This window comes from Anser cygnoides, chromosome 1 (assembly GCF_040182565.1).
Source record: "Anser cygnoides isolate HZ-2024a breed goose chromosome 1, Taihu_goose_T2T_genome, whole genome shotgun sequence".
NCBI classification, from domain to species: Eukaryota; Metazoa; Chordata; class Aves; order Anseriformes; family Anatidae; genus Anser; species Anser cygnoides.
In genome coordinates this window covers 96,520,877-96,541,791 of record NC_089873.1, presented here as the reverse complement: position 1 = coordinate 96,541,791, position 20,915 = coordinate 96,520,877, and the positions used below count along the sequence as shown (strand labels likewise).

The 20,915-nt window shown below is 51.2% G+C and overlaps 1 protein-coding gene across 5 annotated transcripts in view; it reads right to left on the bottom strand.

The window, feature by feature from the left end:
- The window catches only part of BOC (BOC cell adhesion associated, oncogene regulated), a 46,803-nt gene extending 26,168 nt beyond the window's left edge, over nucleotides 1–20,635 (bottom strand). The window contains exons 1-2 of one of the 5 annotated variants that reach the window (XM_067003354.1): nucleotides 20,616–20,635; nucleotides 20,215–20,317 (exon numbers count right to left, since the gene is read on the bottom strand). Coding sequence is in view for 1 of the 5 variants with exons in the window: in XM_067003365.1 (XP_066859466.1) it covers nucleotides 15,848–15,920 (73 nt within the window). In the remaining 4 variants the exon portion in view is untranslated. The other 4 variants (XM_067003353.1, XM_067003378.1, XM_067003365.1 and 1 more) reach the window with 4 other exon arrangements.
- Between the last annotated feature and the right edge of the window lie 280 nt (nucleotides 20,636–20,915).

Sequence of the window (20,915 nt, the reverse complement as noted above, 5' to 3'; positions counted from 1 at the left end):
CCCGCCGGGAGCCGTCATCGCGCCGACACAGATGTGCCTGTGGCTAGTTTACACAAGTCAGGGCACCGCTTTTGTTTTTCCTGTCTCATCCTCTCCAAACAAAAAAACAAAACTCGAAGTCTGAGGTTGAGGCTTTAATTGCCTCTTGGGTTAGGGAGAGGTCAGCGAGGAGACAGGCCCGGCAAGAAGCAGGGAAAATAACACGGGGGAAAAGCCCTGTGAGGTACCAAAGGAAAGTAAGGAACAGAGGTGGCAGAAAGCTCAAATCAGGAAAATTAAACAGCAATGAGGAAGTCAAGGGCGATGCCATGGCACACCTACACTTTGCTTAATCGCGGGACCTTCATCACAGCGGGCAAACCGCTCTTCCTGAGAGCAGCTGTCTTCTTTACATGCTTAAACATGAACCCACCTCCAAGCTCCTTTTTTTTTTTTTTAATAAAAATTCTTTGTCTAAGAACAATAGAAAAATCTTCACCGTATCAAATTAGGAACAATAATAGAGTGAAAAAACAAACAAACAACCCCCTCCCCCCCCAAACCAGAAAAGCCTACAGAAACTGCCAGCAACAAACTGTTAAGCTTTCCTTGGGGGAAGTTGCAATGGGGAAAGTTTCCTGATGGGGCAGAGAGAAGCCTTGGCTACTTTCCTAGCTCTTGAGCTTTTGTCCAGGGTGTATTTGGCAGCAAGGGCACCTACAACAGTTGCAGCGTTAACAGTCAAAAAAACTGACTAAGCCTATATGAAATACAAGTCAGAAATACCTGCTAAAACAACGCACTGAGATGATCACAGCAGAGGACTTGATCCCGCTGCCTCCAAAATCGGCGTGATCTTTGCCATGACTTCAATGGGAGCAGGCCCAGAAATTGCATTAACAAGTGCAAGGCTAGTTTAACACAGTTGACATAAAAATCCAGAAGAGCATACAAAAGAGACAGGACAAAGTGCTCGCCAGTAACGTCAATACAAAGTTTAATCCCCAGATGGCTGGCTTTAGAGGCATCCCCATCACCACCATAAAGAAAAACTGCCTTCTCGTTTGCACTCCTTTCAGCAATGACTTGTTGCTGGGATGCAAAAGAGCACAAGTCCATTTTTCTTGGCCTTTGAAGATTGTATTTAAGAGGGGTTTTACCTTTTTTTTTTTTTTTTTTTAGAGTTTGGGAATAAATGGGAGTTTTTACTCTCTATTGCTGTCACTCAAATGCTTCTCACCAGCAATAATCATTTTGGTTATGGGAGCAGGTCAAAAGCCTCTAGGACTCTCTGCTGGGACAAATTTCCCCTGGAAAACATGTTACTGCTCCAAAAAAAACGCAAGAGGAAGCTTGAGGGCACCAAAACGAAGGGACAGAGATGAGCACCCACAGAAAACACCCCGGCTGGTGCCAAGCACCTGGGTGGGGCACGGGGTCAGCCCTGGGCTCGGCACACAGCTGTCAGACTGCCCCACATCCCGATGCTTTTTTTGTTGTTTAAGGTAATTTCTGCACACCCTTTTGCCCCATTTATCATCCCAGCAATAAACACTTCTCCAAACACTGCCGTGCTCGATGCAGCCCCACCACCAGCGCTTGCTGGGCAGCAGCACCCACGTGCCAGCTGCCAGTGCTGTGGCACGGCGTCGGTCCCTCGCCAGCTCCCTGCTCTTCATCCTCGTCCTTTCACGCTCACGTCCGCGCCGAGAGGGCCGGCACGTCCCCGGAGCCAGAGGCACCTCCCCGGCCCCTTCACACAATGAGCACCAGCAGCAATTCCAGCTGCAAAGTTTGCTTTCCTTGACACACAGTTTACTTTCTCCATTCCCCCGCATCCCGCCCCTGCCACTTACCCCTCACTCCAAAAAGGCGCTCTCAAACAGGCTTAAGCTTTAAACAAATAAGGGTTTGGAAAGCAGCAGCCTGCTCCTGTTTCCCTCCCCACCGCCCCTGCTCTCCCCCCGCCTCCACCTCGGAGCAAGGGCGCAAGCGGCGCTGGCAAGCGCCGCGCAGGCACAGAAAACAAACACGTGGAGCCGAGCCAGCTGTGAGGTTGGATTTGGCGCACGCTGTTTGCGGGAGGAATAAAAGCACATGGGAGAAGGGGGAAGAGGAGAAAAGGGCAGAGCGGAGGGAGCTGGGGGTGCCCCGACACCAAGGGAGGAGTGCGATGCATTAAAAAACACTGGCATGTACGTGAGGGTCTGGACGTAAGGGTGCTGCTCTTGTGCTCTGCGTGGATGCAGCTCTTTTACAACATTTCCTGAGCTATTCAGCATCATGCTTGTCCACCCCTTCCCTAGCGTGTTTTTGAACATGCTTGCCTCCCTTCCACAAATGTTCTTGATGCTGCACGTGAAAAACAAATATGCTTTTACCCCCTGGGGCTCGCTCAGCCCGAGGGTTTCCTATCCCCCACGCTCACGGTGCTGCAGGGGGTCAGCCTTGCAGTGCAGGGATCACCGACCCAACTTCCCCTAAGCCTCAGCGGAGATTACGTGCCTTGAGGGCACGCATTCACCCTAATCCTCATCGCCAGCCTTTTTTTTTTTCCTTCCCCCCCTCAAGTGTCCCTTTCTGAAAGGACTGCAGACAAAATATTCCTCCTCTTACACCCCATTTCCCAGGGGACGTCTGCTCGGGTATTATTCGGCTCTCACCGGTACGATCTAGCCGTGGGAACGGTATTTGCAGGCGTGAGGAACAGACTACCTACAGCCTTACGTCAATGCCGGATCCACGCCGGCTTTCCTCCGCCTCTCTCCTCTCCCAGTCATCTCCAAATGACACTAAACAGAAGCCCGTGCACGTTGCCTGGTTTGGGGTAGAATCCAGCGATTCAACACGGTTTGCCTGTGGTTTCCACCCAAGACCGTAAACCAGCCCCGGTTATTTTGGCAGGCCCTTGGCTTGGAGGTGGTAAGGAAACCAGCAGTGCCCAGCTGGGCCAGCAGCGGGACAGCCCAGGCTGGCCACTCGGCCCCCTGCAGGCAGATTTCCAGGGGTCTCATTACCGCCCCTGAAGCACAGCAGGATCTTTCCCCTCTCCAGAACCCGCCGTGAACGCCTGTCCCTCAGCATCGCTCCAAACCACCAAGCTGACCACAAGATACGGTACTTTGACGTCGCCCCTCCTGTGAGGCACGTTATGGACATCTGGCTGCAGCCAAGGAACATAACTTACCCTGGAGAAATCCTGTGATTGCTTTTTTGTTCTCAGATTGGATTTACTGGGGTGCCAAAATGCCCGTGGATCACTGCAAATAAAGCATTGCTTGAAACCACACAGCCCACTCTAATTGCTTTCTTTTAGGGTTCAAATTCTGTAAAACGAAGAGGGATAGCAACTCAGTCACGGAGGTTATGACTCCACATTTCTGGAATCAGCACTTCATCTTTTGGACAAAACACAGCCCTACCTTGTGCCTCAGCTTCCCGGGCTGCGAAAACAGGAATAGCAAACCCCAGCCGGTGCAAGCAGTACGTGCGTCAGACAGCTTTGGATTCTCAGGTGCTAGACAGGTATGCGGTCTTATTATTTATACTGCTTCCTGGTAGCCCCAGGATTTCTGGATTAGTAAAGTACAGATGTCAGCATCCTAGGGTTACGGCTTCATCAGCTGAACCAAGCAGGGAGGGGCAGGCTGATTACAACAAGGGGAAAGAAAAGAATTTGCACCACACACAAAATATTGCGGTTAAGGGAGACAACATCCAAGAGATTATTGACAACAGAGAACAGGATAATTCAGTGGGCCTTGTCAGACTAAACTTTCCGTAATCACAGACTCCAGGGAAAGTGTTTGTCAAGCAAACACTGCAACATTCAAACAACATTGAGCTACAAACATTCAAACATCCAGCTGCCAAGAACTAAGTAAACAGGGAAGGAGAAGCAGCAGAGTCAACGTGCCACCATTTGCCAGCGCCCCGTGGTCGGCTGTCGCAGCCCACCCGAGGCCATCGTGAATCCAGGGGGCTGAGCTACAACAGGGAGACCACCACTACATCAGCTGAATGAGAAGCAACTCGTGCCTTCAAAATACTGTCACAGAGCCAGGTAGGTGCGGGCAGAGCAGTCAGCATGGGATCAGTGGATATTTTCCTGCAGTGCCTGCATACATACGCAAACACCAGGGCAAGTGAAATGGAGCCCAGCTCCAGGCTGAGGGGAGATGGACCAGCTGTGGGGAATGCTGTGCTAGGTGCTGCAAGGCTATGGCCACTCTACGTGCTTTTTATTTAAGTGGCAAAAGCCAGCAAGAGGGACGAAGGGGAACCTTGACTGAGGAGGCAAAGGAATTTTCTTTTAGTCATGCAGTGGAGCACAGGAGGGAAACTTTGCTCTCCTGCTTCCCACTCAAGAGTCTGTCCATCGGCCAGCGCTTCCCATCCATGGTTCACAAGGCTACTGAAAGGGGTATGTGGATGACTTCAGGGGTCCAAGAAAAGGGATGAAAAAATGTAAGTTCAGACTTTCTGCACAGGAAATCGTACACATGAGATTTCCAACTAGGCCTACAGACCTGTGTAACCCATTACACGTGTAACCACACACATGCTTCTTCTGTCCACTTGTCTCTATTTTCCTCCACCCCATCCTGACAGGCGAAACCAAATATCACAGATATTCATTTGCTACAGATCAGGCCCCTCTTGGCAGCCTAGAAAGAAGTGTGCAAGACACGAGGCATGTTTCAAGGCCAGTACTGGGCACATTGCTCCTGGTGACCAGTGTGCCCACAGCGGTGCTGCTGTAGCCACGCCTTAGTGCATCTGGGACCATCTGAGCTACGTGCAAGAGACCAAAAATTCACGCATTGCTGCCACAGCTGTTGGGGAGAAGAAGCTTATGGTCTCCAGACCAGTTACTGACACCTTCTTTGGAGATGAAGGTCGTGGTTATGTTCAGGAGGTTCACGGTGGGATTAAGAAAGCTATTTTCCTCCTAGCCGGATGAAAGGGGGTTATGAGAGATTGGAAGGCTAGAGAGATTGCTGGTCCCCATGAAGAAAGACCTTTCAGGTTTAGCAGCCATGAACAGTGACTCTGCCTGGGCGTACACTAAGCGACATTTATGCATTTCATGTCATCAGGGTGTTCGTGCCTTTGGTCCAGGTCTCCATACCATCAAACTGCCCAACAGCACAAATCAAGCCCTGGATTTTTTTTAACTGGGAGGTGCATGACCTCCTTTGGAGACCTGACACAAGTGCTGCAAGAAAACATCGTAACGAAAAGATCTTGCTGCTTTAACTTTCCCTTCCCTGTATTCTCACCCTCAGCTACAGGGCAACAACCCCGGGGCAATTAAATCAGCAGCCCACACACCATGCAATATTTGTGGCCCAAGGCAGTCGCCAGTACAGCAGAACATGCCTGCGTAGGCTTTCCACTCTGCCATGCCCTCTAACACCACAATTTTGCAGCCCAGGAGACTGGCTGGAAACAGAGGGAGAGAGCCAGCACAGGCCTCCCAGTGGTCTCCAGTGCCACCACAAACTATGTGGGGCTCGCTGCAGCCCCTCTCCCAGCAGTGCCCCCCTGGCAGGGCTCCTCTGGCCCCAGGCGCTGAAGGACAAGGTGTCTCCGAAGCGTCTTGCACATCGTGAGGCCTCCTGATGGGAACAGCTGAAGCAGAGTTCAGCAGCATCCCAAATCCCACCAGGTGCTTCTGGCAGGGCAGGAAACGGCACGGCAGTCTCGACTCCCTGTGGGGAGAGTGCTGATTTTGTTTTTTTGAACAGCAACCACACCATTTCTGGATCCTCACTGATAAACAAACGCAGATTTCTCATCCACTCTCTGTTTTCCAACAGCAAGAACCTCGGGCTGCCATCAGTACTCAGTCACAACAGCAGACTTTGGCTTGGGACTGCTCAGGTCACCTGGGACACACAGCACAACATGGCCACATTTTAGGACTACGACTTTGGAGCTTCCCTGCGTGACAGAAGTGGAATGACGAAGGGTTAAAGCTGGTATAACCTCAAAACCGCTTTTCGCTTTCCAAAGCAAGAACATCTTTGGCAGGGTCCCCATCTGGGAAATGACATCCCTCCCTCCCCTCACTTCCCCCTCTTCTCCCCCTGAACTCAGAACAAAGCATTGCACTGCCCAACATGTTCCTCGACCGGTTTCATCTTGGTCCAAATGCTTCTTGCGTTTTAACTCCTGCCAAAAAGAAATGCATTAAAAAATAATATAAAAAAGGCATGTGTGGGGCAGGGGGAGAGGAAGCAGAGAGAGTAGAGGGAAGTCATTAAAATTGAATCTTGATTAGCTACCAGTGGTGGAGAAAGGAAACAGTGGGGAGAGGAGATTTTTCCCTTGTGATATGTCACATCATCTTGGGGCCAAAACCAGTGGGCCCAGAGGAGATGAGACTTCTCCACACAATCCTCCACCTAGGCCCAAACCTAACTTGCTTTGCCTTTCCAGACCATCACCAGAAGCAGCATCTTCTTCCTCAAAATGTTTTCCTGCCTACCACTACATACATTTTTCACCGCTCCCATAGCTGCAGCTCTCCTGGATAGTCGGAAAGCGGCACCCAGGGCTGGTGGAGACCAAATGCTCTTATCTCATTGTGCTGGTCCCAGGGCCACAAGTTGAGCATTTTGCCCCAGAAGGATACTTCTTGTTGCCGCAAGGCCAAACCACCCCCCGAGCCCTCACAGGCAGAGGGCTGGAGGACACAGCCCAGCCAGCCAGCCTGTTTGGTGGCCTTTCCGTCTTCACTGCCAAACATGAAGGCCTGGCCTCGGCAAAGCCACAGGGAATCCTAGAGGAAATGCAGCCTGCAGGAGATGGTTGCGTGTGCTCTGAGGATGAGCTGGATGGGCCAAGAGATGATCCCCAGACGGCTTCTGTCTCCCAAACAGACACCCTCCAGCCAAAAATACAAAAATCACATCAGTTAAAGAAACATTTAAGGAAAGGGAAAAAAAAATCACCACAGAAAAAGCAAGCCAGTTTGGAGAGTCTGCAGATCCTGAACCCAGGGACACGCAGAGGATGTTTTTTGTTCCCTCAGTACAAAAGCCCTCGGCTTCCCTTCCTCCTCCTCATTCCCGCATTTCCCCACCGGGGCTGTCAGAGACAGTTCAAGGCTCCTCAGCAGCCCAGGCAAAACCAGCCCTGGCTGCCCCTGGAGCACGGCCAAAGGGCGATCCCCGAGAGCCCCACGCCTGGCGCTGGAGGCTGCAGGGCCCTGCCGTGGTCACGGCCTCAGGCTCTGCGGCTGGCACCCGGCGGCACGTCAGGAGGGGGAGAGATTGACTCCTTTTCTTTAAGTATCTTGTTACTGGTATATTTTTAAACACAGCTGGCCGCAATTTTTTTTTTCAGCAAAGCCATAAATAAATAAATACTTTAAGGAAACTTCCTGTGATCCGAAAACTTCACCTACTGCTCTAGCCTTTATCAAATGGCATTCTCTCTCTGGTATGTGTAAGCTCCACTTGCTGATGCCTTCCTTCCCGTAAGGACCAAATCCATTGAACCGTGGATAAAATTTCAGGATTTCATTGCCTGCATTGTTTGAGATTTTAACAGCAAAGCACCCTCCTGACCAGCGTGCCAATCTCATTCTTGTCCCATCTTATGGCCTTCTATTTGTCTTGCAAAAGGTGGTACCCTCTCTGAAGACCCAAAGATATCCCCCAATCCTGTCTGCAAAATACTTCTCCCATTCTTTATGAGGGTACCACCTGGCACCTTGACCTGTCTTCCTCTTTGCAGATCATCCCGCCTCTCATCAGCTCTCACTCCTCCATCCTTGTCAACTTGTTTTAGAGAGTAATCTGTTTCTACAGCTGTAAAAAAAATATTCAAAACCACCACCTGTCATGACGTCCTACATAAAATATAAAAAAAAAAAGAATTACAACAACACCCGCCACCTTCTATTAGCGATCTGTTAAGGAAAGCAAACAGCCACCCACTTGTGAAGAAGTCTGACAGGGGAAGCAGCATTTCTCCCCTAGCCCTTCCCCTGTCTGCCAGACAAAGCCTGTTTAGCAGCGTCTGTGCGAGACTTTGCTGTTACGTAAATAGCAAATAATGTCTTGGAATCAGCTGAGAAAAAAGGCCCCCAGCCCGGGGCCCTGCACACAGAGCAATGGAAGTGCTTGCCCCCAAAAGGATGGCTTTCCACAGTGCTTCTCTTTTGACCAGGATGGTGCCCATTAAACCCTGAGAAAGATGGCTCGGAGCTCCAGGCCTCCTCACCCCAATGCTAAGCCACTTCTCGTAGCCCAAAAAAGGAAACAAATTCACGACCAAATTGCTTCCAATATTTTTTTTTCTAAGCTATTGTTATGTGACTGCATTTGGAAGTAAGAGAGAAAAACAAATGCATGACTGTGGTCAATGTCTGTGCTAGAATAGGGGAAGAAAAAAAAATCTAAACCAAAAAACCAACAACCCAATCCTTGCTTTATGTGCTTAGTCACTTTTGGAGAGGACTGTACCCGGGGAGGAGAGCAGGCAGAAGCAGTGACACACCATAACCAGCCACCAGGCCCTGGGCCTCAGGGGGCTGACAACAGGAGATGCAGAACAGACAGGAATCTACCGTCCATTTATTAGTGTATGTCACTGAGCACAAGAAATTCTTAAAAGATACAGCCTCTGGTATTTGCTCAGTTGTCTACCAGGGAAAAAGAAATAAAACCCATTGGGTCTTCCAAAGATCCTTACATTACCTGTCCAGTAAAGGAAAATAAGGAGCAATCGATTCTCTTATTTTACAGAGGTTCTTTTAAGACAACAGTATTAGGTACTCTACAGAACTGCAATAAAAAGACATCCTCTGCCTCAAAGAATGTCTCTCTAATTGCTTACAGAGACTGTCAACGCCTTCTTTGAGAAGGGAAGTCTGTGACTGTCCCATAGCACCAATACCCCTAGAAAAAACTTTCACTGTTCCGTGCAAAGTCATCTGTGGACCAGCTCAGTCAGTACCTACCCCACCACCATCCCCTCCAAAGTAGGTGAAATGCTGTCACTTGCTACAGACCACACAGGCAATATGAAGAGTGGGAAGGAACAAAGACTTTTTCCTCACTCTGTAGCAACTGGGAAAACTCGGCTATACAAGGGAAATCCAATCTCAGATGTATCAGTATGGAAAATACCGATCGTTTATTAACTTGCAAAAATGCCATCAACTCTTTTAGGATGAAAAGTACTCCTCGGTTTTGAGGAAATGCTGCTCCATGATTTCAAGTCCAGTTGAGCATCTGCCATCCTCTGTTTAGGGATGGATAAAGCAAAGCATTCTCATGTAGTCACATCTACAACACACTTCAGGATTTAAGTCTCTCATGAAAGAGATAAGCTATATAAACATAAAGTGTAACAATGGAACAAAAAGCAGCTTCCAGAATTCCCTCTACAAGCCTAATAGGGAAATGATGATAATTTCCCTCTGTGCTTCTCGCCAGCTGAAGTCTGTCTGTTTTCCAGCCCCCCTGCCCTGCCGATAACAAACATCTGTTGGGAGCGTCCTCCCTCGTGCAAGAGGGGAACAGACCCATCGCAGCCTCTGGGGCTCTGTACCTCAGCAAAGCCCCTGGGGAGCCCCTGCTATAAAAGCCACAGAGAAACCTCTGCCAGCTTTCTCTATCGACTACAGAAGTGTTACATGGAAAATGAGTTGGTTTTTTTTTGCAGCCCCCAAGTAAGGGCCTCAGTAGTTAAGGAGACCTTAAGAAACAGCATGCGAGGAGTCTGTGGTGGAGGCGACCCCTTGAAGTCCACCCCAAACATGACTTTCTAATGATCTCTACTTTAGGATCTGCCTTCCTATCCCTTATCTACCAGCAGCTTTTTACTTATTGACTGATTCAGCAGAAAGCCCTGGAAGCTCAAGGCTGCAGGCTCCCAGACAAGGCTGCCTTGCTGTGGCTCAAAAATGTCCTGCTGAGGCCTCCTGGCCTGCCACATGCCACATCTGCCAGCCCTGTCAAGCCTCTCCTCGAGCCACATGAAGGGATCTGGGTCCACACGAACACCGCTGAGCCCACACAGCATCACGAGATCAGAAATGCTGAGAAGGTTGCCTCTGAACCCCTGGGCCCCGATCTGTGGGGCAGGAGGGAAGCAGAGCCATGGCTCCCCTTTCCAAGGAGGCTGGTCTGTCTCCAAGAGCAGCCTCCGGGGAGGCTGCAGCCTTGCCTGCCTGGGCAAGGGCTCCCCGAACCCGCTCTGACACGCCAGCACCCCGCGCTCGCCCCGGGTCGGCGAGGGCTGGGAGCACCGCTCCAGCAGCGCGGAGGCACCGCCAGCGGTTCCTTATCAGCCCTCCCCAAAACAAGTAAGGACAGGGGCGTTCAGGATACGGCCCAACAAGCCTTGCTCGGCCCCGGCACAGGGACCTCAGGCATAAGAGGGTAAATTAAAGCCAGGAAATTGGGAAGGAGGGAGGCGTGAGGGCCCAGCAGCAGCCCCACATCCTTTAGGAGGCAGCACGCGCTTGGGGAACGGGAGCGCATTTGAAGGACCCGCTGTAATCCCAGTATCATTTCCCATTGCCAAGTCCGAGAAGAACTGAGAGGGATGTGTATGCTGGGAAGGAGGGAGACGTTATTTTCACTAAGCATGAGGAGAGATGGGTGGCACAACCCATTTTTTTTTTTTTATATCTTCCCCATCCCACAGACTGCCCAATCCAGCTGGACAGAAACGAAGGCAACAGCTACGTTGGTGCCTCCTCGCAGACTTTCATGCACAAGGAGCAACCTGGAACCAACAAGCACAAAAGAAAAAAAACGTACCCATGCAGCTGCCTGGCCACCACCCTACCACTCCAAAGGCACTTACTGAGCCAGGGAGTCACCTCATCTAAGACCTCTTCTGTTAAGTTATTTAGCTGGCGGAGGGCAGAATGAAACCCGCTCACAAAATGGAGGAGTCCTGCTTCGAACAGGCTCCTCGCCCTGCAGAGCAAGGGAAGGAGTCATCTCCTCATCCAGCCGCAAAGAGCCCTTGGCTACACAATGCCATTAAAACACGTTTCAAAGCGTTCCTCCGTGCAAGGAGCCTCTGACTGCAGCGGAGGCTGTTGCTCACGCAGCAGCAGGACATGGCCACAACAGCCCCCAGGAAGACTTGCCCGTAGCTCTTTGCACACAAACAGGTGCCAGAGGAGGACGCCTGTGCAGGCCACATCCCTCTACGTGCTCCCCAAAACAGTGCCACAAGTCAGACCAGAAAGGAGGGCTGAAGCCGTCCTATCCTCCTTGAGAGATGGTTCCCCATTTCTCTGACAAGCCAGGCTCTGCTCATGTCCCACCGTCGGGGTCCACAAGGGTGCTCCATCCCAGGCTACCTGCACCAAGTAGGAGCTGGGCTACCATCCAGACACCCAGCATGTCCCCAGCCCAATGCTCAACATGGTCCGGAGCTCTCAGGAAGAGCAGCTCTTTTATTCCTACTGCTCCTCATCCCTCCTCCTGCGCCTCCCTACAACGCACGGTATTTCTGTGCTGACTGCAGAGTGGCAAGCAACGTGCCCTCTTGCATCTGGGCCGCAGCACATGGGCTTGGCTTTGGCAGTGTCTGCTAGAGCTCATCCTTGGCTCGTGTACTAAAATTAAGTGCCTCCAGAGCAGGAGGAGCACGGTCCCAGACCCCTCGAGAAAGAAGGCACGCAGTATTTATGCAGCGAGATCGTTTTGCTTGCAGCACGCACTTTTATTACACTGACTCTCAGCTCTCCCAGGTATCTTTCAAATCACCACAACCAAAAACCAGCTGACAGGAGAAAACCAAAGTCATTCCTCTCCCCTCAGCCACCCACCCACTCTTGCAGCACTCCACAGGGGCAAGACACTACCAACAATGCCTGCAGCACCAGGAGCTCCATTTGGACAACCACTCACTGGAGCCACCGTCCTTCGTTGACTGATGTGAGCTGAGGGCTAAGGGAGATAAGACTCTGTTATGGACAACTCTCAGCTGAAGAGAGCTTTGAGGAAGAGTAGCCCTAGTGATGCTCTTCTGAAGAGCAGGGCAAGGTGGAGGATGCAGCACCGGGCTGGGTATCAGGCAACACAGTGTCCATACTAAGCTCCAGTCCCAATGTGCTGAGTGACCCCAAGGCACACAAGTCCTTTTTCATGCTTTGTTTTCATCTCCTGTCCTGCTTTTGTCTTACTGTTTCAAAGCGGGAGGTAGGAACTGTCTCCCACTACAGGCTAGCACAGTATCTAACGTGGCTGGGTCCCTGTCTCGGTTAAACCTTGTAGACACTACTACAATACAAATAATAATTTAGGTTTTGGAATACAGTGGTGGCGTGGCAGGCCTTCCTCAGGCCTTTGCCCAGGGAGCCAGTGTTAAGAAACCTCTACTTATCTTCAATGCTTCAGCTGTGCAAAAACTGGGTTACACTCAGATTTTTGTGGCTGCTGAAATTCATGCTTGTTTGCTTGGTCACTCGTTTGGGAAATTTTTGGAAAGGTGGTTCTTTGAAGTGGCTCGGATGTTAGGGGTGTCCAAAGCTATCCCAGGGGAGGCAGATTATAGGGCAGAGAGCAGGTTAGGTGGTCAGGCATCAATAATAAACATGACTTGCCACTTTGCTCTTGCCATCGTCCTCTTTGTGCTTCTTCTCCCTCCTCCCCAAATCTGCAGCCAGGCAATCATGAGGAAAACCCAACAACTGTACATATAGCAAGTATGTTCCTGCCTAGCTTAGTGCGTTACGTAAATAGTTGACCCTTGCTTGCACAAAAGACAGCAGTCTTCATGAGGCGATCAGCAGGGTCCCACAGCTTGTACTGCGTGTTTGTGGAGCTCATGGGCTGCATGGTCACCGAGCATAGCTGACCATCAGCCTGAGACCTTCTCCCTCTCTGCTGGCTGGGAAGAAGTCTCTGGCAGGACCTGGAGCTCAGGTGCCAACACACTAAGCTACTCGTGTAACGTTCACCGCTGCTCAGGTGGCCAGAGTGGCAAAGTCCTCAGAAGCAATTTGCCCTTGAACCGTCTAGCACTTTTCCTCTACGGCATTACGGCGAGTGCTCAGGCACAAGTTGGCACACAACGAGCTCTACTCCTCACCTCCTGGGATGAAAAGACCTCTTTTCTTCAGGTCAGCTCCAGCTTTGGACGTGTCCCTGGTGTTGATGGACACATACCGAGCTGCTGGGATGCCTCTCTTAGGAGCCCTCTGCGCTCATAGCTTCTCACAGCCCCGTCTCACCCCACAAGCATCAAGCTCCAAAGGTGCCCAAGAGCTACAAGCCAGATGTCCAGCTTGGCCAGCTGAGAGGTAAGGAAGTCCCCACAGGGATTCAAAGCCTGGTAGATATCAAGCCCTCCTCCTGGCGGAGTCCCACAGCTCCGTTGCAGCCTGGCTGGCCAGGCCCCCACAGGGAGCTGGTTATGGGGTGCTCCTCACTGGACTCAAACCCCTTTACAGCTGGGGATTTACACCACCGTGCTCTCCTTCTACTCTGATAGCTCTGACTTGGAAGCTGCACTTACACTGTTTGCAAGCCAAGATGTGCCCGACAGCCACTTTTGAAATAAAGAGCGTATCGCCATGCAAGAGTAGGTGGTTGGGAATAATCTGGGCAGCTGTTATACTTGTGACAGTGGGACCGTCCCACAGACTTGCCAACTGCGACCTCGTATTTAAAAGCGAGGGGAGAGCTGTCTGGTCCCTCAGCGCACACCTTTCCTTGACTCTCCACCATACCATTAAGTCACCCCAGGTGCTCTTGGAAAATCCCACCCAGCGCGTTTTTGAAAACATCTCTTGACACCATGACTCAAACCCACCCCTTCAATCTGACAGTGCTTGGGTTTGTTAAACAAGCAGCTTTCGGTGGGGGGAAAAAAAACAAATAAATCACATTCACCATCAACTCAGATTCAGGGGGCCCAAAGGAATTGCTCATGGACAGCAGCAGGCTCTGAAGAAGGCTCACCCCTTTTACCACCCACGGACGAGGAACGTGCAAGCAAGCACCACCTTCCTGCCCCAGAGGGGACTGCCATCCAGCAGAGGACTGGAGCGATGAGAAGGCTCTCCACGTCAGCTACAGCCCAGGGAGCAACTTGGGACAGAAGGCACTAGATGAAGTAAATTATTATTCAGCATCCAGAACACCATTGGCTTCCAAATAATTGTCTATTTGTGTGCGTGCATGCACAAGAATCCTCGTTCCATGGTCTCTGCCAGCATATTCCCAGTACTGCCACTCTCCGGGGACAAGGCCCATACTTGTATTCAATCTTGGTGTTGGATCTCGAACACTAAAGTTTCAGATTTTGTTTTAAAAAACATTTTCTCTGGCAACCAGGCTGTTAATGGATTTGATGTTTTTGCTCTTGCCTCCTACCTACCTTTAAAAGCTTGGCACCAAAGGGCTTCTTTGAAGATAAGGCCAAATTTGCAATTTAAGGGGTGGAACTTCATAAAGCTAGACATGGAGGGATGGAGAGGAGGAGGGAAAAAAAAAAAAAAAAAAAACAGGAGCCACTTTGCGTGTCGAGATACACACTGTACAGTAGTACATAAGACTACAATGGCCTCTCTGTACCACCGCTGGCTGGAGCCATAAATTTGCTGCAGCTGCAGCGCTGCTACCTACGCTAGACTCCCCACGGGTCACGCTCAGCGAGCGTCTCCTCTCCAGCCGGACAGCCAGCCTGCCCCCAGACCAAACCCAGAGCCCACATCCACCCAGCACGCACGGGTGGACGTCCCCAGAGGCAACCGCAACAGCCTCCCGTCGGGCTGCCAATGCCACAGGAGGCTCTCTGCTGAAACCGACGGCGGTCCTAATCAGAGAGGGTTTTTTTGGCAGCCAGCAAAGCCACGGCCTCTGCCGATCTCCGGCAGACCTACCCTCAGCACCACAAGGAGGCAGGGAAGTGCCGCTCTCAGGTTTTGCAGGTGGAGAACTGAGGAAACTTGCCCTAACCCCGGGGGAAATCTGGATGCAAAGAGCCAAACCCAGCTCTCCTGCCATCCCAGGCTCGTGCCCTAAAAGGCTGGCATCACTAAGCCAGGTAGCTGCTCTTCCTAAAAGTACCAGGATGAGTTCCAGTGACATTAGCAGATGAAGCAGCCTTTTGCATGTAAATGCTATACTCTAGGCCAGTGCATCCACATTTGAGGTTTATTTCTCAAACGCTACATCAGTAGGTCTGCATCTGCACAAGCTTTCTTATCCATACCAAGCTCAACATTGGTCCGCGGGGCTCTGCCTAACCTGTCCTTTGTTAGTTAGGTGAAAAACAAAAAGCAACCTCCCTGTGATATCTGAAAGCTGCCAACGCAACTCTGACAGGGACCTTCACACCCTTTTCCCCTCCACTCCTAGGATTTAAAGAACAGGAGAAGAGCCTGATGCACAGCCTTTAGACACAGAAGCTTGTTCAGACTCGCTGGCATCACAGCCAGCGAACGCATCCTTGCACTTGGCCGGGCTGTAGGACCACAGCTCTGCACAAGTGCAGGACTTGCTGGCCAATCCCTTTTCCAGAGCAGACCTTGCAGAGCAAAAATGGCATTGCCATCATGGGGCTCGGGGTGAAAGACTTACTCCCTCTGCCAGGCGCAGAAGCTCACAAAAGGTGACCGGTTTCCAAGCCACCATCTGGCTTTCACAGACATACACCACAGCCCCAAACCTCTGTGATCTCAACAACAGCGGGTTTTCATAGCGGCAACATGCTGCTGCGTGGTTTGGATGATGCCCAGCCAGTCTCTGACTCGCTGCACGGGCACAAGGTGCAGCCGCGAGCCCCACGTCCAAAGGGAGCTCAGGGAAGGTTTTGGCCACAGGGCAGCAGCATCCCCAGAGCAGCCGAGCTGAAAGGGAGGGTAAGGCTTGGCTCTCACCTCTGCGCTGGCATGCTGCCCACAAAGAGGGCGAAGAAGCTCGAGCACGTCCCACACGCTCCCTGAAGCACATTTTCCTCCATCAGTCCCACCAGAGCCAAAATAAACTGGCACTGACTCTTGTTCGAGTGCTCCTGTAAGGCACAAGAGCAGCCCGAGAGCCCCTCTCAGCCACTGAGCCTCCACCGCGCCAGGTGCTCTGCTAACAACTCCATCAGGCACAGCTGAGCCCCTCAGCCTGCTTGTCCTTTCACAGGGAAGAAAAGAGGCCATTTTAATAAAAGGAGCATGCAGGCTCCTCAGGGCAGGGATCTGTTGTTCCCTGTTTACGTACAAAACCCCGCACCGCCCGCGGCAGCTTCAGAACCGCGCGAGCACTGAAGGCTTTTCCCCTACAACAAACAACTCTCCGAGCTCCTCAGCCGGCTCGCTTCCACCGTGCTCCAGCTCCTTTTGTCTCTGCTTTCCACCAGCTCTCCTGCAGCTGTGTTGCTGGAGCCCACGCTCCTGTGGAGAGCAGATTTGAAGATGCCTTACGCGCAAATGTGCATACAAAGCAGATTTTGAAGGCTTCCCATCCTGTGAGCGTTGCCTCCAGAAAACAAGCTTCGAGCGCTGTGCTCAGCCAACGAAGCAGCGGAAACAATGTCGTGTGATTCAGGGCCAAGAAGGACTGAACCAGACACCAGGAAATAAGAAAAGATGTTTGCGATGCATTTTGTCGAACACTTACTCAAAAAATACATTTAGCAAAAAATGGAAGCCAGTCTTCACTGGGACCTGCAATCCCTTTATTCATTACTCTCTGCAAATTGTCCTTGTGGCCTAGGAGCTGGAATACATAGCAACCTTTTAAGCTGAGACTGACCACAGGAGCACCAAAGTACACAGCAGCAGGTTTTTCCCTCAGGGTGTTTTCAGTCTAACCAGAAACAGGAAGTCTCTGAAGGTTTTGCAAGAGAGCTTCTGCGTTGTGGGATACCCCATCCCAACAGCAGACTTTGCAGGGCAAAGCTCTTAGCCCGGGAGGCTATGGCTTAAACCAAGTGATTTGCAATCCCTGGTCTACTATATGCAAGCAGTAATACATCAAAATACCCTTGCACATAAAAGAAGTCCAAGCGAATTGCTCCTCATACGTCTGAGGCACTCGGCGTCAGGCACTAAAATGACTGGCCGACCATTATTTGTTGCCAAAGAAACTCGTGTTAACCCAGAGTCACTCTGGCCTACTGCTGCTGGAACTTCTTGAGGGCTGAGTGACTGAGACTGACTGAGCCCGAGGTCCCTGGAGACCCATCCGGGGCCAACCTGGTAGGTAAGGGGCCCTTTGGGAGATGGCCTGTCTTCACCTGGGCACAGGGAAAGATTTCGGAGGCGCAGAGGAGCATGGCCAAGCAGGTGTCCCCTGGTGTGTCTGAGCTCTGCCCTGAGACACAAGAGACACTGCTGTTGATGGCAATTTGAGTGGCAACGTCTGCCCTGCCACAGCGCTCACCCCACCTGCACAGGGTTCAGCCCCGTTTTCTGCAGGGGGAAACTGAGGTACAGGGCTATGAAGGAAATTGTTTAAGATCGTGCAATGTATGTGCATTGGCTGTGGCCACAGTCCTGACAGCTCAACATCCAAACCTCTGCGTCCACCTGAAGAGTGTCTTTCCTCCCCTGTCACTCGTCTTTCCTCTCACAGCCCAGGCAGAAGAAGCAATAGGGTTTTCTTTTGCCATGCATGGTCTCGGACTGTGAGGCCTCTGTGCTCATGAGGACACACAATTAAGGAAGAAGCTGGGAAGCAGTGTCAGGTTGGTATTTTAGTCAAGCATGGTCATCCAGTAGCAATGAAGAGAAACAATAAAAAATCAGGTCTGCTCTAAACAGATTAGTTTTCTTAACTGAGGGAAGGAAGTGTCCCCTCAGCATCTCGGGGGGGAGTGGGGACAGAGCAGGCTGCTCGCTTCCCAACCCCACCTGCACTGCTCCTTGCTGGGCAAGAGGCTCCAGGCGGCTCCCAAAGGGCAAAATCCGCTGGCCGAGGTGGCCGGGTGGAAGGAGCTGAACCAGTAACCTGAAAGCACAGCACAGCTGCAAGTTTGGTATCGAGCGCTTGGAGGCATGTCTGATGTTAGTTTTGAGGACTGAACGTAATTTCAAGAAGCATGGGGGCTGGGCAATAATTCACCTGTCCTCTGAAAGAGCAAAACTCCAAGCTGAGAGTCTCACACCCGACTGGCTGGGAAGGCCTCTCCAAACACCAGGCACCCAGCTTCACTTTGCAGTGGTGAAGAGCCTCTCGTCCTGTACTTACTGGGGATATCGTGTCAGTATTTGATACAGAAAAGCTATATTTTCCAGACCACAGGGCTACAGAGCATCCGTAAGACTTACATGCCAGTTTGTAGCACATATATTCACCTGTAAAAGTTCTCCTTTGCACCAAGCAGAGAAGAGATGTTTGTGGTTTCAGCTATTTGTGCTGGGATATCTCTCAAAGAAAGGTGTCATGGGGCGAGCATGTGTATGTGTGAGAGAGATGGAAAACTGAACTTACTTTCAAAATCTGCACAGGACCCCTGCGCACTCTCCAGATGAACCTGCCTCATTTTCCCCAGCGGGGAGGACTGCTCTCTACCTGACTCCAACCCTCACAGCAAACACCTCTTGTCTGTGTTGTATTGTGGGATGAGTCTCTGTAATTGTAGCTGGGGGGGTGGGGTTTTTTTAAAAAGTACATAGAACAAAACTCCATTTATTTCTTGTCAGAGAATATCACTCACTCAGCAGGGAGCTCACAGCTCTCCCTAATTGTCCTATTTACTTTAGAAGGTCCCAAGATGACTCCCATTAGCAAGGGAAGTTATTTCACCTTCATTTCTTTAGGTCACTTAAATAAACAGAACAAATCTTCATTGCAAACCCGTGAAATGTTTCTGCTGAAGTCCTTGCCAGAGCCATAAACCTCAATATCCAACCCACTGAAAAAAACACGTGCATGTATGTATATATGCATATATATGTAAGAGTCCTTCAAACGTAGGCACATTGAGGCAGTTCAAAACACAAGAAAACTAAGTTAAAGCCCTACTCGCAAAAGCACCCACATTCTTCTAATATTTTCCATGACAGTTTTTTAGCCCATGGGAAAATAAACTTTAATGGCAGATTGCGAATTAACGTACCAAAAAGATACCGTGGTAGTGATATAGAAATTAGAACTGGACACCAAGAAAATCAAACAATTTAAGACATGCCTGGAATTACGGGCGGGCACACAGTGTGTGTGGAAGCCTGTTATCCCACTTGCATAATGCTGCAGAGAGGTCAAGAGAGTTTCTTTAAAACAAACAAGAACAAAAAAAACCTTTAATAGACCTGAACTGCCTTTCCTACAATGCCAGTGAAATCACACTTGGGGTGCCAGAATTAGCTGAGGAAGTGCTCAAAGACACAAGATTTGTATTAAATACCTTTTGCCAGCTGGAGGTATTGGGAAAAGTCTATTACTACTTTTCAAAGTAATTATTAGCATATGCAGAGCATTGTAAAAGGTTTCATTTGGACACAGCTACAAATGCTGCATCCCACTTTGTCCCCAGCACATTTGCTATTTGCAGCCAACACCAAGACCTGCCAAAGTTACAGTACACGCAGCAAGGCACACATGCACAAATCCTCCAGCATCCCGCCACAGAGCAGAAAATCACTTCCCCCAACCCAAATCGTTCCTCGTCCTTGCACCAGAGATAAAAATCTACAGTTGCACAAGAGAAGGACTGAAATTTTGCTCACGGATTACCCACCCACGCTTTTCTTTGCAGGAGCAGCCCCTTCACACAGCACAAACCAAAGTGTATTTGGTTGTGTTTGCAGGAGCTGAGACTTGCCTGCAAACTCCCATCTGCTTTTGACAAGAGCTGGAGCAACAGGAGATGAAAACATTTTTTTTTTTTTTGCACAGCTTTTCCCTCTCCCTCTCTCCACCACACTCCTCGACCAGCCAGTGGTGAGGACAGGGAGATGTCGTGGACCAAGCTTTAGGGGAAGTTTTAAGCAAAGCGCCGCAGCACCGCGGCGTGTACGTGCTCCGGGCCCTCCATTAACGCCGCCTGGCCGAGGAGGAAGGGCTGGGAGAGGATGACCCACTCCCCAAATCCCACCTGCCCCAGCACAAACCCGAATCCCGCACTGGCTGGGGCCAGTGGGACATCGCTCTTCTCTTGTCACCTCCTTGGCGCGCCCGCTGACCCCTTCCCAGCATCCCGACAGCAACTTCCCCAACTCCGGCACAAAGCCGGAGGGCTGAGGAGGGGGAAAGCCCCTCGCCCCTTGGCTGGACGCCCCCCTGTCCCGCTCCCCGCTACTTCACTCACCGGGGGCTCCGGCCCAGCAGGCGGGGGGAACACGACCGTGCCCGAAATTGAGCGAAGCAACAAAGAGGCTTAACTCCAGGAGCTGGGAACTTCCAGGCCGGATCTGCGGGGAATTCAGCACACACACACAGAGAAGAAAAATAATAATAATAAAGAGAGAAAAAAAAAAGAGAGAGAGAAAGGAAGAAAGCCTGTTTTGGGGGGAAAGGGAGGGGAAGGTGGGGGCCCTTGACTTGGGGGTTGCCGGCGGTGTGTTGTGGCTGGTTATATGCGGAGCTGAGGCACGGCGGGGAGAGCAGTGCGGGTGGAGGAGGAGGAGGAGGATGAGGAGGAGGAGAAGGAGGAGGAGGAGGAGGAGGAGGGAAGGAGAGCGAGGACGCGGGGAGCCAGACCCTCCATACGGGAGACGGCTTTTGGATGACTGAACTCCCAAACAATTCCCTGCTCCGGCTACTCCTGCCCCAGCGCCTCTCCCTCCTCCCCTCCCCCTGAGGAGGAGGAGGGATGAAGAGGAGGAGCCAGAGGAGGGAGAAAACACAAAATTAAACTCCCTTCCCCAAAAAGCAAGGCAGCGGCCGCCTGTTCAACCCCCCCCCCCCCCCCCAGCAATAACAATAACCAGCATCATCTGGACGTTGTCTACCCCGAAGGGAGGCCGCCGGCACCCGCGGAGCTGCTACCCGCCCGGCCGCCGCACTCCC